Source organism: Telmatherina bonti (assembly GCF_933228915.1).
Source record: "Telmatherina bonti genome assembly, chromosome: 17".
Lineage (NCBI taxonomy): Eukaryota > Metazoa > Chordata > Actinopteri > Atheriniformes > Telmatherinidae > Telmatherina > Telmatherina bonti.
Genome location: NC_136615.1, coordinates 16,259,400 through 16,278,442, shown reverse-complemented (window position 1 = coordinate 16,278,442; position 19,043 = coordinate 16,259,400). Strand labels below are relative to the sequence as shown.

General features: G+C 36.1%; 1 protein-coding gene across 1 annotated transcript; it reads right to left on the bottom strand.

Moving 5' to 3' along the window:
- Positions 1-3,252: 3,252 nt before the first annotated feature.
- On the bottom strand, positions 3,253-18,254 carry prlra (prolactin receptor a). The gene is made up of 9 exons (XM_079257037.1): positions 18,150-18,254; positions 12,418-12,499; positions 11,628-11,760; positions 7,348-7,517; positions 6,459-6,625; positions 6,155-6,296; positions 5,302-5,398; positions 4,540-4,609; positions 3,253-4,432 (listed from the first exon to the last, which is right to left on the bottom strand). The coding sequence occupies exons 2-9, from the start codon at positions 12,479-12,481 to the stop codon at positions 3,386-3,388; spliced, it is 1,890 nt and encodes a 629-aa protein (XP_079113163.1). The 5' UTR covers positions 12,482-12,499; positions 18,150-18,254; the 3' UTR covers positions 3,253-3,385.
- Positions 18,255-19,043: the final 789 nt, after the last annotated feature.

The following is a 19,043-nucleotide window of genomic DNA, read 5'->3' as shown; positions in this document are numbered from 1 at the left end:
CAACGTCACAGAACGCGTGCGCACCCATAAATTATCTGCAGTATCTGACAGTTACAGTCACTCTTCAGTTTCCCCAAGTTTTTCCATTAAAAAAACAAGTAGAGGGAAACACACGTAATTGGTTAATGTGCATATTATAATTTAATAAGAAATAAAAATAATAATAATTTTTAAAAAAGTTCAGAAAATATGTAGCTCACCAGCCACTTTATCAGGTACATCTGTTGCAGTTGCTTGGTAACACAGGTAATCATCACATGGTAGTTGCCTGATCTGATGAGTCCTGATTTTAGTTAACATTCACATATTAGGGATTGGATTTGTCATGCATAACATGGATCCATCTCGCTTTATATCATTGATTCAGACTGCTGGTGGTGTTTAATGTAAGGAATGTGATCTTGACAGGCATGTTTAGCACCAATCATTTAAATATCATAGCCCATCTGAACGTTTATTTTTATGACCACAATGCACTTTTCTAATGGCTATTTCCAACAAGCTAATGCATGTTTCAAAGCTAAAATAATTTTAAACTGGTTTCTTGAACATGAAGATGGGTTCACTGTGCTGATGATAGAAAGGGATAATGTCAAGCTATATACATTTCACACAATGAGCCTTGGAAAAATACTATGTAGATTTTATCCAGAAATAAAAGGCAGAAGAGCTGCCATGTACTGCTGATACACACAATTTATTAACTGATTGATATTTCTTTATTACGAACAAATAATAATAATAATAATAATAGTAATAATAATAATAATAATAATAATAATAATAATAATAATAATAATAATAATTTAATCAACAGGTTAAACAACAGTAACAATTTTTTTGGAGTCCGAAAAGGACCAGGATGAAGAAATGCTTATTTATTCCTGCCCCCTTTTGCAATCATATTTTCTTCCCCGCAGTTCCTAAATTAGTCCAATAATTGTCAGTTTTCTTTTTTTTTTTCTTTTTTTTTTTTTTTTTAAATAAAGACAAGATAACTAAATCTGATCACGAAGACATTGTGTGTGACATTAGATATTTGAATTAATAAACCATGCATTTTCACTATTAAACTTCCTGTTTTTTATTCTGTTTTTGGTGAGATCAGTACAGAGCCCCCTCAAAATAATTGTGTTACCACACAATACTTTTGCATTCCTTAGCAATACGTTTTGCCTTACTTCTCAATACTTTTGTGTGACCACACAATACTTTTGCATTACCTTGCAATAAGGGATAATTGGATGCACACTATGATAGCATGTACAGCGCACTAAAGCTGTTTTTTTTTCATCTCTCTCTTTCAGCATCAAATCAACATGACACACACATGCACCTGATATATCTATGTTAACAGAGGAAGTATGTAGTAGTGCTTTAACAGATTAATTACACGGGCAGACAAAGGCGTTTGTTGCAATTGGGAATGGTACCAAGTGTGATGTCGCTGGTGCCAACTTGGTGGATCAGTCAGGTTCATCAGATCAGGTTGGCCTTGCCACCTGATGGTCTTTGTGTGAGAGTCTAAAAGCTTACTCATCCCTTTTGATGGTGTTCTTAACCCGCTTTCTGTCAATTCTTATTTCCTTCTTAATTAATCTCCTGTGTTTTCTGTCTTTTTTCAGATTATCAGCTGATCAACGACATGTCTCAACGGTCAGATGATGCTTCTGAGTATGAGTGCAGACAAAATTGTCAAAGAAATGTATTATGAAATGCATAATGATGTGGACCTATATTTTGAAGCCGTTAACATCTTATTTCTCAATGATAAACAATGCCTTGCCAGGTAGTTAAAAAATTTTGACATGACAATAAGTTAAAATTAGAATTCATTTAATAAATCATCAATAAATCATATCCATTGCACTTTATAGTTTAAACACAAACAGCCACAACTGTAAAGCAGCAACATGCTTGGTATCGTTCCTGGTAACAGCAAACCTCTTCGTCTGCACCTGTAATTAATTTGTGAAGTAACTACAACACACTTCATCTTAAGTCCTCCACATCCTCATGGACACATTGTCAGATGTGTTTGTGTCCCCTCGTCCCCTGAGTGGCTTCATATATCTTAACAAATATTAATTTTGTAATTTTAATTCAGTGTTTAAAAACAAAGACAATGAACAACACTGCATTACAATGTCTCTTAAAGTTATTTTGAACATAATTTTTTACAGCAAGCACTCCACAAAGATTTGATGGCTGTTTCCAACTCCACTGGTGTGTACAGGTGTACGGATACGTTGCTTTACACATACATATGCAAGCACTAAAACAGTACAGCATTGTACAGGAACATGTAAGCAACATGACACATTTTTTTCTTTAAAAACACTAAAGATCTTTGTAAAAACAATTTTTTTTATGTATTAAATGCATATACATACATCATCTGAGGACAAAAGATAGAGAATCATACTTACATTCGTATTTTCTGGAATGACACTTTAAACATAGATGCATACAGTGAGACACACACATAAATATGTTAAGAAAAAAAAAAAAAAAAAAAAAAAATATATATATATATATATATATATATATATATATATATATATATATATATATATATATATATACTTATGTATGACTGTATGTGTAAGCAAGTATAAAATGTGTGTAGCTTCTCTTCACAGCTCTTTAAGGACGGAACAATTTTTCCAAAGCAGATGGGTTACCATAGCGTAGCATAGTTTACTTTATTTTCATATTCATCCCACCATTTATAAGCCCCTAATGCCCCATTAACGAGGATATTGTCAACAGGGAGAGCCCGCTTTTGAAAGTATGGAAATGTTTCATTGTATGATAAATATCATCATTAACAACAACTTTCTTTTGATTTTCAGAGACCTTACCTTGCAAGGCTACAAGTAGACTAACATCATGTCAGAAAAACAAAACCCACTGCACACCAAAATCACTGGATCCCATCACAGGACTCAAGGGGCATGTTGGCCTGTTAGTTTGTCAATTTACTGTACATAAATTTAGCAAGCAACTTTAAAACATGGTTATCTACAGAGGTATAGGAAAATTATAGAGTGCAATCAAAAACAGAACATATAGTACCAAGTGATTTATACAATTACGTCTGTTCTTAATTAAAGCTGAAAATAAAATTTTCTTTGCGTCATTAAAACAAATATTTTCTGCTATTAAAGATCTGAGTGTAACTGCAGTACTATCAGTGAAAGACATCTCTTCTACAAGAAGGAGGAGGAAAAATAAGTAGCTGTAATCTTTGGATAGCAAAATATTGTCGTTTCAATCAGCGTTTGAAGATGTCATCTGGTGTTTGTGTTTTTGTTCTGTGTCTCAGTCCTCAGGCCAAAAGCAAGTCTCTTCCAACTCCTTTCCAGTTGGGCTTCTGCAGCATCTAGTAAGTGGGCAGGGTGAACATAGTGGTGGTGTCAACGTAACCGCTGGCTGCCCTTTCATCCAGGACTGGAAGGGCAGAATGAATACAGGCAGCAGGCTTCTGTGGAGTGGTAGTGATGGTTTCTGGCTCACTGGTCTGCTGGTCCTGCTGGTACGTGCACATGGCCACTTCTTTTTCAGTCATTTCTCTCTGGAGCTGCAACAGGACATTGTCATTGCCCATTACCTTCACCTTGCTGTAGTTCTCTGCCAAGTTCATCTCAGGGCACCTTTTCCCATGGCCTGAAGAAACAGGATGGAGAAGTACCATATCCTGCTCATTCACCCTCTGGACTTCGACATACTCACTGGACCGCTGATTGTGCTGCTGTGGATTAGCAGATGCTGAACAGATGTTGATATCACTGTGGGCCTGGAGTTGTTGCTGGGGTTCTGTGTTGGGATGGAGTTGATGAAGCTGCTTGTTGCTGAAGTTAAACTTCCAGTAGTTTGATCCAAGACCATCTTTGGTGCTGTGGCTAGGCTGAGTTTGGCAAGAGGATAAAGAGCATGGAGGGAATAAGGTGTCAGAAAGGCAGTGCTGTTTGGCCATCTCGAGTGAGCTAGGTTGATCCAATGGCTTCAAGCTGTATTGGGGGAGTGGAGAAAACACTGATGGCCAGGTCTTCACCCTCCCACTAGACATGTCAGGGCTGATAACATCCTCGTGAGCATATGTCAGTGCTTCATCCTGCCTTTTTGCATCAATCTCCATTTGACTGTCCGGCTGATGTGTTTGCCATCTATCCTCTTTAGTCCCTCCACATTTGTCCATCAGCAGGGTGTGACTGTCACAGCTCCCGTGGCCAGAATCGCAATCAGATGTCGAGCGCTCAGATTTGAGGCAGTTATCGCGTGAATCTTTGTTTTTTTCCAGCATTAATTCATGCTCCTCGGGGATGTACACGTCCAAATATTCAACAAGTAAGTCCTCATAGTTTGACATGGTAGTTGGAGGGAAATCAGACACCACCAGTGAGCTGAAAATGTCCTCAGACTTGCCATTCTATACACAAAGAGAATTGCCCAGTAAAAGATTAGTTAAAGTAAAAGTAATTGCAATGATTTTTCCCAGCAAAGGTTGATCTATTAATCTTAACGTTGCTGCTTTACCTTTAGAAGCTGCTCATCAAATCCTTTGATTTTAGGACCAGGGACTGGAGGCAGTATGAAGTGCTTCAAACTACAAACACACAAACCACAAAAGTAAATATCAGTAATGTGAAAGGATAAAAAAAACAAAAAAAAACAACAACTGCTTTTTGTGAAATGATTTAATTCATGATTTCCAAAGCAATTTAAACCACATTTCTACAAGTGCAAAAAAAATAAGTTCATGTGTTGAATATTTTTTTTTTTTTTTTTTTTAATGCATGCTCATTTCAAATGTAATGCCATAGATGTGCAGGTGACACTGACCCACATCCATTCATCAACAGAAAACCGTTGGTCCGTTTTGAGTGTTAAGTTTCATATGTGTAACTTAGATACAGGTATAACGAATGGGGTGTAAATGTCAACCTTAAAATCCGCTCTGCCGAATCATGTATTCATGAGCTCTGTAGCTGTACCTATCTGTTACAACATTACAGTGGGATGTGCATACAGTGAGATAACCAATATAATGGTAGGGCTAAGACTGCAAGCTTAGAAACAACACGTGCTACCACTGGTAAAAAATTAGAAACTCCTTCAATTCAAGTCTAACTAAATTGTTGCTTATGTACAATAAATCTTAGAGCTACATTAATTAGAAAAGAATCCTAGGCCTCTGTAGTAATAAACATTTTTTAGTTCCACAAAAAATAAATAATCAACTCAATAAATATCCATATTTTCCTACAAGATGTTGTATTAAAGAGGCATGATACTTACTTATGACTGTTCATGTGAATCAACCAGATGAAAATGAGGAAGATGAAGGCAGAAAAGACAATAATGAGGATCCACACAGACCTTTCCTGATGGAAATCTGAAACCAGATAACAATGTGGATGGCTTAATCTTTTTAAAATATTAAAATATTACATGATCTGTTTGTTACAGAAGTAGTTATATAAAAATACCCAGAAGCTTAATTCTAATACCTGACAAGATATATCTATCAACCCATCTAAATATGGCCAATATGTCTTTTGTTTAACCCACATGTAAGTGTAGAACTTATGTTCTACTTCACCAGCTTGCGCAGCATTTTTTCCCTGGACAATCAGCTCCAACAGCCCCAGATAGATCCCAGGCACAAAACCAGCCTTTTTGATCAGTTTGTTCAGTTTTTTATTAAACTACAACGCTGCTGCCCCATCAGATAGTTCCAAAACTGATTGCACTGTCCACAACAGACTTGAAGAAAATACTCAGCATCTTGGTGCAGACATTGAATGATGCAGCTTCATTAGGAAGTAGTCTGCTCTGTCCGTTGTAGATGTGTCTGCTGTCCAGCTGAACTGTTCCGTGCTGGTATTCCTCTACCACCTGCAGCGTTTTGTTTACTTCTGTTTCTTCTGAAGTCAATAAGTATCTTTTGTTTTGTGTTCAACATGGTCGTTCCTGCACTGCTGAACTTTGTTCTGAACTGAACCTATTGAAGAGCATGTTTAGCTCCTTTGCTCTGTCCAGACTTCGATCAGTCTGAAAACCGGTAATGTTTTTCATTCCTGACCTAATAAATATACTTTATCTGATAAAGACAGTGTAGTGTGTGGATAATCGTTGGTGGATATCTTACAGCCAGGAATCTTGGCGTAGGAAGTGGAGCTCCATTCACTCCAAAAGCCATGATCGGGCTTGCACCGCACTTGAACAAGGTATCTACCACCTGACCGCAGGCTGAAAATGTTGAACACCTTCTGCTGGCCTGCAGGGTGAATCTGAAAGTGCAAATTACAAATGAATTACAACTGGGTATTGCATAAAATCCAAACTTCCTTTTTTTTTTTTTACATATCAGATGCATGTGTATGAATCAAAAACAAAGACAAATGTTCTCAACATCAGATCATTTCTCTGTAAATGGGCAATGACTTGCTTACCTCCCATTCATCTTCCTCCTCCAACTTTATACGGAGCTCATAGATGAGAGTGATCCAACCGGAGCGGGTGTCAGCTTTATGCGGAGGCTCCCATGACACTCGAAGGAAGGGCCTGCCTTCATCCCCCAATACAGCCACTGCTACATTTTCTGGAGGATTGGGCATGACTACAGAGGGAGAGAGAAAATGTCAATAAGAGAGACACAACAGAAACACAAAACAAAAAGACGAAATCAGAGGAGGATAATTGTAACAGAGACTGTGGGTCCATGCATCTTTCACTGTGCAACTGCAAAGCAATGGACACCCAAGCGGATAGACACTATCATTGCAGGAGTGACCTTTGAAATAGTTGATAACGTGTGTGCAGTGACAGGAGAGAGATAGATGGAAATGTTTTGGCATCAAGTTTTTCTATCTGGAGACACAATTTAAAATGTTGGGTTCAAGCAGGGAAAAAAGATACTGCTTCAACCTGATATCAAATCAGTGTAACGACTCAAGACAAAGGGAAAAGGAGCACTTACAGAGAAGCAGACTCAAGGCCAAAGTGGACACTTTTTTTCTTTTATTACTTTACAACCCTTTCTGGATAATTTGTAAGCCAAACCACATGATTTTGAATCAGTAACATGGATTCCTCTTTAAATATTCATATTTTCTTACTGTCTCTGCTCTCTCCAGTAAATAAAAGTGATCAAGGGAGTTGAGGTAGAATTTAAAAGCATTAACCACAGGGTAATGCAATGAGTGCCAAATGCACCCACGTGACTGTGTAATTAAAATCTTTTTTTGTCCCCTAATCACAGGAAATATCATCTTCACAGGAAAAATCTATCTAGATCATCTTGATAAATCATGAAAACAGCTCCAGATACATTTTTCTCACCAATGTAGACGACATCTATGTCAACAGGGTCAGAGAAGGTTCTACCCAGAGCATTGGTGGCCACCACAGAGATGTTGTAGTTGACCCAGATGGATGTGTTGTTCTTATTAAAGAAGCAAGAGTTTTCTCCAGCCGTGTGGTAGTCAGGACACTCTAACACTGCCTCAGAACTGGAAGAGAAGCAGGAGAACAGCATGTTACTGTTGTTGCTACATTGCAAGAACAGTTTGTATCCTTCATGTTAAGAAATGTTATAAATTACAATGACAGTGCAAATCAAAGCTACATTAGGCCACTATTTCCTTGTACAATAGACAGAAATGTGAAAAAACAGCACATGGTGCCATTAACTGTAACAAATGAGTTAAGTGGGCAGCCGCTGTGATTAAAGGAAGTGTGCAATTTCCTTCTTTTTACTGCAGTATTTAATGTTTTGCTCATAAAAAGAGACAGAAAATAGTTCTACTGACGTTACTAGCAGGAGAACTTAGCAACCACTGCAAGTTCAAATCCCAGTGGGCTTGGATGCTTTAACAACACAACCTGGTGTGTTTGTTAAGAACAGACAGGATGTTATCCTTGTTGCTGTAGCAGCATATGGTTCTGATTGATCTGGGGATTCGCAGAGAACAGGCAGATGTTTATACCATCCTCATTCTGCAGTAATTCTTCTTGCTGCCAAAGCAGCTGAAAGCTACAGGCCTATTAGAGGTACAGAGGAGAATTTAAAATTAATTAAAATTGTAAGAATGAGACTGAATAGTAGAATTCAACCCATAAGAAACAAAGCTTCCACAGATTATAAAGCCGTTGTGTTTGAAAATACATTATTACAAAAAAATCAACTTGTTATTAAAACTGAAATCCAAATTTTTATTTGAGAAATTTAAAGGAGTTGCTTGCTACAGAGCTAAATTGGAGCTATGGGCTAAAGGTGTCAAAGGTTTTACTAGTTTTCTATTTCTCATCTTCTTATTATGACAAAATAAGAGAAAACCTTTATTTTAAGAATAATTCAAGCATTAGAGTGTAAAAATGCAGCAAAATCAGAGGTAAGAGTTGTAAAAGGGTTTGGAAAAAAAAATTACAGTGATTACATTTCTGTGAAATAAAAAAAAATGGTATGTACATACAGTTGTGCTCATATGTATTCATACCCTTTCATTAAAGAAAAGGCTGAATTTATAACAGTCACTCAAATAACTGGAGACTTAAAAAAGGAACAATGACTAAAAATTTGCAAAAATATAATTTAGTAATATAAGAGACTGGTTTTTCATTTAATTGAGTTGAAGAAAGAAAAAAAAAACAAATTGGTCCTGGACAAATTAGAGCACTTTTCTGTTGAACAGTGGGACAGAATACCTGTCAACAGGTGCAGAAGTCTGACTGAGAGGAACAGAAAACACCTGACTGTAGCAGAAACATTAAAGGATTGTTCAACAAAATATTAGTTTATGAACAATGTAATATGTAATAAATTATCTTATTTGTTTGCTTGTTAAAAAAATATTTCTATTGAACCAGAATTAGAAAATAATGTAATGATTTTCATGACATTTTTATTTATTATTACTTTAGTCAAGTTCAGCTTATTTTACAGGCAGCTGTTTTTTTCCTTCTTTAATGAAAGGATATGAATAAATATGATCACAACTGTAGCACTGTTTTAGTCATTCTGATGACTCAAAGCACATACACTACAAGCCATTCACACATCCACTTAAACACTTCCAAGCTTTTCAACTATTTTGTACTTATGATCATGGATACACATACATACACACACTACGCATGCACATATGTACATGCAGGATATATGCACACATATATCCAATGTATATACAGGAACACACATCTAATTCATACCACATGCATCAAACCATGTATCATCCTTCCTACATGGTTGAGAGAGAGTACAGTCCAGGTGAGACCTCATCTCAGCTCAGTTTTTACAGTTGGAGTTTGAATGAGTTGCATGTAGACTTTTCTCTTTCTGACAGTGGTAATCCATCTGATACAATACCACCTTGGACCAAAATGTAGTTTTCCTACAGGGTATTCCAACATCACCTCTTGGAGAGGCTTTTAACCCCCTTTGGCTAATGAAATTAATTATTATATTTAACAAATGTTTTCGGTGGAGAGGGAGTGAGCTTATACAATACCTTATACATTATATTAAACATAGTTTTTAAATTAACCATACTTAATAAAATTCAGGAACTCGTTTTTTGCCAGAATACAGCAATGGTAAACAGAGTTTTTATTATTTAAATATTTTGAGTGTGTGTGTTTTTTTTAATTGTCCTTCAGCAGATTTAAAAGTTGTGGGGTAAATAAGAGATCAACTCTTCAAAAAAAAAAAAAAAAAAAATCCCTGAATAAAGGAACATTTAGCTGCACTTTCAGTTAAGTTTTTTTTTTTTTAGATATATCTCAAAATGAAATTGAACAGATCTTACTTTTCAATACATTCTGAATAACAGTGCATGATACAAAATGAGGGTATATAAGTTCAACACTGCTGAACATGTATTGTGTCATTTAAATAAATATACTGCATACATTTAAATTTGAAATGTATAAAAGATTATGGCCAAATTACCATGAGCAACTAAAATTTCTTATTTAACAACAATGACATCATGGCAACACTGACAGCGTTGTGGAACTCGGCTAAGCAGGCAGCACAATCTTCTGACTGATCTCATGGACATTTTTAAGTTAGTGGCTGACAAATCACATTTGTATCAGCTTGTCAACCTTGCTCACTTTTAAAACCCATGGTCACAGAGCTGCATAACCCTTTACAATCTTTATCCTCTTACATGTGTCTGCTGGCCTCAGTGTGAACCACTACCAAGACTACAATGCAACTGTGCAACCTTGAGCATGTGAAGGCATCCTGTTATGATGATAACCTTGAAGCTATGATCCATTCTTCTTTCACCAGGATGTTTGTTGACATGACATAGAGTGGCATGCATTTGTTTGGGCAACCCAAGCACTTCTACCTCTCTGCTAACATTTTCCAGAGTTTTCTGACCTGAATAGATTTGATAAGACAACAGTTTGTTCACATCTGATTCAGTCATATGATACCAATTCTCAAATATGACACCTCAACAGCCATGGGCTCTTCTAATCAGCTAACCATCTGTCTGAAAATTAAGATAACTGACCTGGCTCTCAGTTTCAGCTGACCTAAATACAATGAAAAGTCTGTGAAAAAGACAAAAAAATAGCATTGCATGAATAATGGACTAATTGTGCAGAACTCAATCTGAGAAATCCTTTGGTTGCTCCAAAAGCTTTAGAAATTGATTTACTAATTTCAAAACTATCTCATGATTTTTTTTTCATGAAAAACAATCATAAATATCAATAACTGAAAAAAAATATGCAATTAAATTAAAACATCACTAAATAAGGTGATTCTCCACCAAGGCCAGTGCCTTAAATATGCGTTTGTTACGCTATTTCTAGTTTTCTGAGTTTTCTACAATGTTAAGGTGTTGAATACTCATCAGACATACGAGTGGCACCATTTTTTTCACCTAAACACAGGTTTGAGTTTTCCAGCACTCTTTATGCTTGGTTTCCTTGGTGATGGAAACAATTGCTTTTAGAGTTTTTCTACTTCAAAATTCTAGTGAGTCCTGGGGGAGGGACTCTGTGATTGTTCATCTTCTCTAGGTTGTGCACGTTCACAAGAAGAAAGCCACACCCACCTTCGCTGCTCAGTATAACTATCTATGACTAACAGTTGACCAATCAGACGCAGCCCGAAGGCAGGACATAGGGTCAAACTTTCTCTGTTCGCTTGTTTCTGGCAGAGGCTGATCTGAGAGAATCAATACAAAATGAATGAAGGGGCTTGTGAAAAATCCTTGATTATTTCTTGACCTTCTGGACTTGCATAATAAAATAAATTATATTTAAATGTGCATAATAGAGCCACTTCAAAGGGATTTTAAAAGTGATCTGAGTCACCTTAGTTTTGTTTAATGGATCCTTTTTTTTGACAATTCCCAACTCGCCATCATAATTTATGAAATCATAAAAGAAACATAAACTAACACACCCTGCCTTGGAAAAAAGAACAAGCACACACACACACACACACACACACACACACACACACACACACACACACACACACACACACACAGCACAAAACACACACACACAGCACACAGCACAAAACACACACACAACTCAAAAACCAAAAACAAATGGAAGTGATGGTTTACTGTCTGAAATTGAAAACTACTCACTTTTCTTTGCGATAGTAAAGTGCGTAGGTGGTAGGTAGCCCCCCGTCAGAGCCTGGTTCCCACCAACAGGTGAAGGTCTCTTTTTCGGGAGAACGGCATGTTATCATTGTTGGCTTTCCTGGAAGGCTGTAGCCTATAAACAGACAGCACATAAAATGGCATATGAACACTGAATTCAAGCACTTGACTAGTTGCCAGTGTGTGGTGTCTGCTCAGCAGCAGGGGTATGTATGGGGTAGTGGATCAAGGTGAAGCTGATTGACAAACCATTTTCACACATGAACAGAGGTTTTCAGTAGAATGCCAACACAATTTAGTCTTGCCCCCCTTTTTTTTTTCAACAAACTGCTGTTCATACAAGGGCATCATAGAGGGACTCTGTTTCTGCTGCTCAAAAAAAAAAAAAAGCATCCATGTTGCTCTTCTTTTTTTTTTTTTTTTTTTTTTTTTTTTGTCTTCTTTGTCACACATGTTAAGAATGGAGATCAATCCAGGAGCACCACATAGTCGGATGCAGAAGGCCCTGATGGACCATTGCTTTAAAGAGGCTTTTTGTACTGGTGGGTGCATAAATTACAAATAGTCTGTAATATCAAGAGCGTGTACATGAATATATTAACTTCTTGTGAAATAGGACAAAACGTCCTGTTGTTGTTGTTTTTTTAAGAAAACAACAAAGAAAACAAATAAACAAGTCAAGTTCATACTTGACTTGAACAATACAGATGTCTTATATTGTCATCAAAAGTTGAATATCTGTTTGGTGTATAAACTGCAGATAAACACTTACTTGTTCCCTCTGCGTGCAGCATCAAAAATACCAGCAACCACAGCAGAATAACTTTCTTCATCATGGCACCAAAAAGCCTTGACTGCGGGATGAAGCAGAAGACAACAACAGGTGAGAGCTGTGTGATCCGTGCACTTGTCAAGTTACTTCACCCATAATGTTTGAATCACATCTTTGGAGAGTCTAAACAAGAAAAAAAAAGAAAAGAAAAAGAAACTCTTGTCTCTGCTTGTTGTGGCACGTCCTGTTTGAAATGAAAGCATGATGTGAATGCTAATATGAAGCCAGGTACGATTAAGCAGGAGCAACTTGATATTCCCTCCACAGTTGAACGGCTATCAGTAGAGAAGACAAAACACATCAAATATCAAACACTGTACTTCAATGGTAAAGAGTAATCGTGCAATGAAAATATTTGTACTGTATAAATCCATCCTCCTCTTTGAAATCATTTCAGCTCAACTGACAGAGTGAAAGGAAGATCTGGGGAGAGAAAAGTTACAGTGATCATAGATCACAGAAATAAATAAAATGGACTCACTAAGGATTAAAAAACATCCTCTCAGTTTCAGACTACCTCTACCAGCTGGCACATGCAAAGTAACTGATTGCATAATCGGAATTAGAGCTGTGCACCAACACACACAGCAGCTGCTGCAGTAGCAGCGGCATGCTGGCACTGCCTCTCTCACAACCGCTTAGGCCTCCCTCCACATGATTTGTAAACCTTCATTTGCCTATACAAGCACAGATGTATTCGCAGCTACTCTGCATGACCCCTCATCTCTAAACTGATGCTGCAGGGAGGGAGAATAGCGGGCAGGAGAAATGATGTGCAGGTTAAGTACAAGAGTGTAGACTAGCTGAAAACCATGCCCTCTCCCATTCCTGTTACAAAGGCTGAATGACTTCCTGCTGTCTGTGGAGCACTTGACATGCAATATAAAATAAATGGATGTTTTTACCTTTTGTACATTAAAGTGAAACAATGATGGTCAGGTGAATGAATGAATGAATTTATCAATGACTCATTCAAAGCACTTGGCTCTCAAAAATACTTGGAAGAAAAATGAAAAATGTCATTCTTTGTCATTTGTCAGGTTGTTTTCTGATATTCCCTCCAATTTGCCAGTGATTTGTATTGAAATAAATATAACATGAAATGACAGAAACTGTTTACGGAAGCAGGAATCAGAAAATGGAGTATTAGAGTTGACTTGATAATATTTTAATTTAAAGACTGTTTTTTGAGTTTAGTTTTGACATGAGCCATGAATATACTTCATTTAAAAACTTAAGACCTCAGTGAAAATTCTTTAACTTGAGTCAATTATTTTGGCTTAAATCTTTTCTATTGTTAATGTCATTAAAGTCCCAAAAACTTTCTTGTCCACATATATATATATATATATATATATATATATATATATATATATATATATATATATATATATATATATATATATATATATTTATATATTTATATATATATATATATATATTTATATATATTTATATATATATATATATATATATATATATATATATATATATATATATATATATATATATAAGGAAATATTCAACGTAAAATAAAAGAGGATTTCTTACATTATAATGTTTTGTTAATAAACAATTCAGCAGATTATAATGTTTTGAATGACTTTTGGAGAAACCAAAAACCAATAAACTATTTGATCATATGATCAGATTAAAAACATGATGAAAACAACGATTTTCAGATACAAAATGAGCTCTGATTTAACTAACTAGAAATATAAGTACCAGCTTTTAGATTATTGCATTGCAACTAAGATAATATATTAATAAGGTCACAGGGTGTATTTATTACCTCAACTAGATACTAAAATTTTTAAGGTTACTTTCACTATAATACTACTGAACTTAGGCAAGTTTTTCACAATTTACAATTTGGTCTGGAAAAAAACTATGAAGTACAGTTTCTCAGCCTGAGGATGCTACAGGGCAACAACGAGTCCAGGAATAGTTAGAAAGTTGTGAAGATAGTGTCACTCTAAGTACAAGTTTGGAATTTTTGCAAACCTTTACTAAAATAATATTTTAAGTGAATACTGCAATACTTTTATAGTAATGGTATTACTTCTCAATCTTAAGCCAAGGATCAGAAAACTTCTTTCAGCATTGGAATGTGAACATAACATGATGCGACTGACTCAGATTCCTCTGAATGCAAATGAACAAATTCTACATCAACTATGTGTTGCAAGGCTTGCTAGGGGTGTGGCTGCCTGTCATATCATGTCGGTGGGTAGGCTTACCTGACTTGCACAACACTCGTGGAGTTCCTGGTGGTGACGGAAAAATGAAAACAACTCTATTTTTACACTTGTTCTGCAGGCACCTTGCTTTCAGGCTGTCACACTTTTAGAAAGTTCATCGTTAACAGTGACTTAATTTCAATAACGTCATCATGATCTGATAATTGGCATTAAGATCAAGGCACTGGATTAGCTTCCTGCTGCATATAGCCTTCTTACGTAATCAGTAGCCCAAACCGAATAAGCTGCTAAACTGGGAAAGAGCTGGGCAACAGAACATACCTTTTCCTTAATATATAGCTATGGCGTGGGTGTTAAATTTATGTTACAACATATGGCATGTATTATAATATATCCTATTTGTCCCATCACATTTGTAGCCCTTGAGAGCCAATGGTCTCTAAGCCTCTTGTTATCCCAAAAACCCTTGTGACCTTGTTTATCAAATGTATAAAATTGAGCATATATAAAAGGGAAATTTATATAAAATCATACATGAAGTATTTAACTCATTAGGTCTTTAAGAAAAAGCACTGTGCTTATGCATATGCATGAAGTATGAATAGAAACTGATAATCAATGTTAATCTTGGGGGAAAACAGAGTGCTTTAAGTTGAATAAAATTCAGTAAAAGAAGTTTTTCATAAGTCATATGTTAGTTGTATTTTTTTTTTTTCCTGTTATGTGAAGAGCACAAAACAGAAACGAAAAGAAACAAGTTAGTTGGTTTTCAAAAGACTATTTATGAATAATTTACTACATGATGTGTTATTCTCTGGGGCCTCTCAGTTTCTAAAGGTGAGAAGAGAATGACTCAAATTACATGTTAAAGCAAATGTTAGAAGTGAAGCATAGTCTAGCAAGTGCGCGCAACAGCCCTGCAGCCAAATCACCCACCTTTACAATGATGATGAGTTAAGTCAAACTTCATTCCAATGTACAGAAGAGCGGAATGATGGAGTTCATTTACAAGAGTCCTAATTCTAAGAACATGCTTCCCTTTTCATGGAATTTATGGAGAACAAGCAGAGAAGAACGCAATATGTCCTCAATGATTTACAGCACAATCATATATACCCGTTTTATATCACTTAAGTTTAGTGCAAATAAAGAAAAGTTAATGTGACTGCTTTAAGCACTAAATCCTTCTCAGTTTAAAGGTACAGAATAACCCCGCCCTTTCTCTACGTTTAAAAGCTTCAGTGTTTAGAAAAGAGTAAAAATCATGTGGTTCAGGAGGTTTGGTGTGAGTTAAATCTTCTTCACTGTTTTAAAAATTGCTTCAGTAACAGCCTCTTATATCAGCACAGCTTGACGTGTTAGCCATAAATGCTTTTTCTTTGTTTAAATGAAAGGAAATGTAACGCAGTTACCTGAAATTACTCAGACTTCTCCCATAACATGATCTTAACCTGCATTCCTGCTCAAACTGGAATAGTCTCACACTTCCTGGTATTGTAGAAAAACTGGTTTGAACAGCAGCACCAACGCCTTTCTAAGAACTGTTTTTATGTGGGTAGTCAAGGATGGAAAGGCACTGCAGGCAGTGAAATAATTAAACTCTGAGGAAACTTCCTTAAAGGAGATAAACACCTGAGTTTAACAAAGTTCTTTAAAGCACACTGACAGAACAAATCTTAAGTCACAATGTTGAGATTGGAACAACTTTTACAAGAAGGTGGTTGCTTGGAGTCAGACTATACTTTGGGTTTGGACTGATGGTACTACATGTACAGAAACTATGTCCACGTTTGGAAATTTATATTCAGTTACTGAACTATTATTTAAAAGAAGAAATTTAGAATTGAAGAAGGTTCTTAATTTGTGAAGAAAAAAAAAACACTAAAGAAAAACTAACAGGTGTATCCGTGCAAACACAATTTGACACTAGCTGCTCCATTAAATAGCTTGCTTTTTCTTTTCCTCATTAAAGGATTGATAATACACCAATGCTGAGCAGAAAACTGCAACGAAAGTGGTACAAGAATGTAAAATTACCCAGCGCCAGAACATACTTGCCTACTTGACATATATATATTTTTTAAAAGAAATCACCTTGTGCCTTTCAGCCAAAGCAACCGTAACACCATTTATTTCAGTGTTGCATGCAATTTTCCTGTAAAGTCTAACTCACTGTGCCCTCAAGTGTTTTGATGTACTGAGAGTGGAAAAAAAGCTTCATTTATGGCAAACGCATACTTCTCTACCTGCATCAATAATTATCCCAATTCAGCTTCCTTCTTGTCAGATAAGGGTCACTCCAACTCAACAGCTTTCCCTCAAGTGCTTTCTTAGATGAAACATTAACCCATTTGCAAATACACAAAGAAGATGAATGTGTTAATAAAATATATCAAAATAATGATAAAAAGGGGAAAAAACATAGATAAGCTAAGATCCCATCCACCTCAGTACAGTGTTTTTTTTTTTTTGTTTTTGTTTTTAATTAAGATATTCAGTGGGAGGACAAAGGGATATCCAGTTAGTTATTAAACAGCAAACACTGAGGTCAGATGATCATTAAATAGATTTCTTGCTAACTGCAGTAACCTAGGCTGTGTGGGATTTATTAACATGAACCGCTGCTGATTTTGTTGATGATTAATGCACATTACAGCAATTGAAACCAATCCACAGACTACCACATCAAACAGCCTCAATGTCAAACTTCTATCAATTCCCAGTCAAAGTTAAAACATGTTTCATGTAATAACAGTGATACAATATGGAATTAAAAAAAATAATAATGATGCAGTTTACTTTTTTGTTGTTTTACAATAAATAAAGCTTTTCCTTGTTTGTGTGCAGCACGAGGTCAAAAAATAGGCTGCCTTGAAAAGCAATAAAACTGATAAGCAATTTAACTCCCATAATTTTGATAAATAAATGAAAATATTTTCACCAGAAAAACCTTTCAACAGAAATAATCTGTGTTTAAAACATCCAGTGAGAGCTTTCATACCAAAGACTGGGTGATTAGATCACTTCAGCAATGGTTTGAATATAAAAACTCAGCTCTGAGGTTAAATAAAGCCTAAAAGCGGAAAGAGTCACTAAGCTGCAGACAGCAAACATTGTAATCCAGCTACGAGATGATCATCCTGATGCTATAAGGGTCAATAGTCTCTTTCACCTTTTCTTGACTTGACTTAAGTCTAATAGGCGTGGGGCACGTAACCCCATTAACACCGCTGACACCTCTACTCATCCTCCTGCAAGACAGAGGAAACAAAGTGCAAATCTGCCTTCATCCCTCATATCAGCCGATTACTTCCATCTTTTCTAACCCTTTAGATTAGTTTTGGTGCTCTTCAACGATCCACACTGACTGTGGTGACATTTGTAAAAAAAAAAAAAAAAAAAAAAAGATAATGTTTTTAAAAAAAAAAAAAAAAAAAAAAAAGATTTGCGCAAGTGCGTCTGTGCGCTTACCGGCTGCTGACAGATGTTTTCAGTCGCTCCGTGGTGGCTCCGTGGTCGTCTCTCTGAAAAGGTGGAGTTACCGACTTGCGCCTTTGATTGCTTTCCTGTGACAGGAGAGACAGGAGAGAGGCACACTCATACCACTGAGATCGTGTAAGTCGGACAGCTCAGCTCAACCGTCCCGTCAGAGGAGAAACCGTAAACGCACACCCGATCCCTGATGATCCCGAAGAGGGCGGGGCAGAGGAGCGCAATCCCACCTCAGCCCCGCCCAGGACTCAGGTAGTTACCAGTATGCAGTCAGATCGTGCAGTTTGGTCACTAAAAATAAACATTTGATTGGCTCTGAATTCTTCCGTGGATATGAAGTCCAGTCGTTTCCTTCTCATATTATTTTATTTTGATTAAAATGTATGTGTGTGGTGGAAGTAGTATTCATACACAGCTGATTTTCATATTTTTCATACAATTTTTTTCTGTTACATTTGTCATTTTGAATCTCATCTCAATTAAAAAAATGATTTTATGCTTAATTATAGAGATTTGATATCTTTTTATTTACAGACCTGTTTGCATCTTATTTAGCTGAGTACTTGAGATACATTCTATTTCAGCAAAGAAAACGGTCCATCTACATCAAATCTTCATGAATTGTCCATTTTTGAACTAAGAACATGTCTACAAAATGTACATAACTACATTTTTAGGTAAACCCTTATTTGAACGTGACATTAAGGCGACTTGATATATGAAAATGTTTGATGATTCTTTCAGTGTAATCTTGTCAAATTTTAGGAGCATTCCAAGGCCTCACAAAGTGAAGTTTTAAGATTAAGCGCTTGGCAAACTGTGTATCCAGTAAAAAAAAAAAAAAAAAATGTAGTCTGATTTCTGATTGTGCTA

What these genes read in the sequence shown, in the direction of transcription:
- prlra (XM_079257037.1), bottom strand. Translation starts at nt 12,481, where the DNA reads ATGATGAAGAAAGTTATTCTGCTGTGGTTGCTGGTATTTTTGATGCTG. An exon ending in GCTGCACGCAGAGGGAACAA is followed by an intron (nt 11,761 to 12,417) that starts GTAAGTGTTTAT and finishes GTCTGTTTATAG; the next exon opens with GCTACAGCCTTCCAGGAAAG. An exon ending in AGGAGGAAGATGAATGGGAG is followed by an intron (nt 6,297 to 6,458) that starts GTAAGCAAGTCA and finishes TTGCACTTTCAG; the next exon opens with ATTCACCCTGCAGGCCAGCA.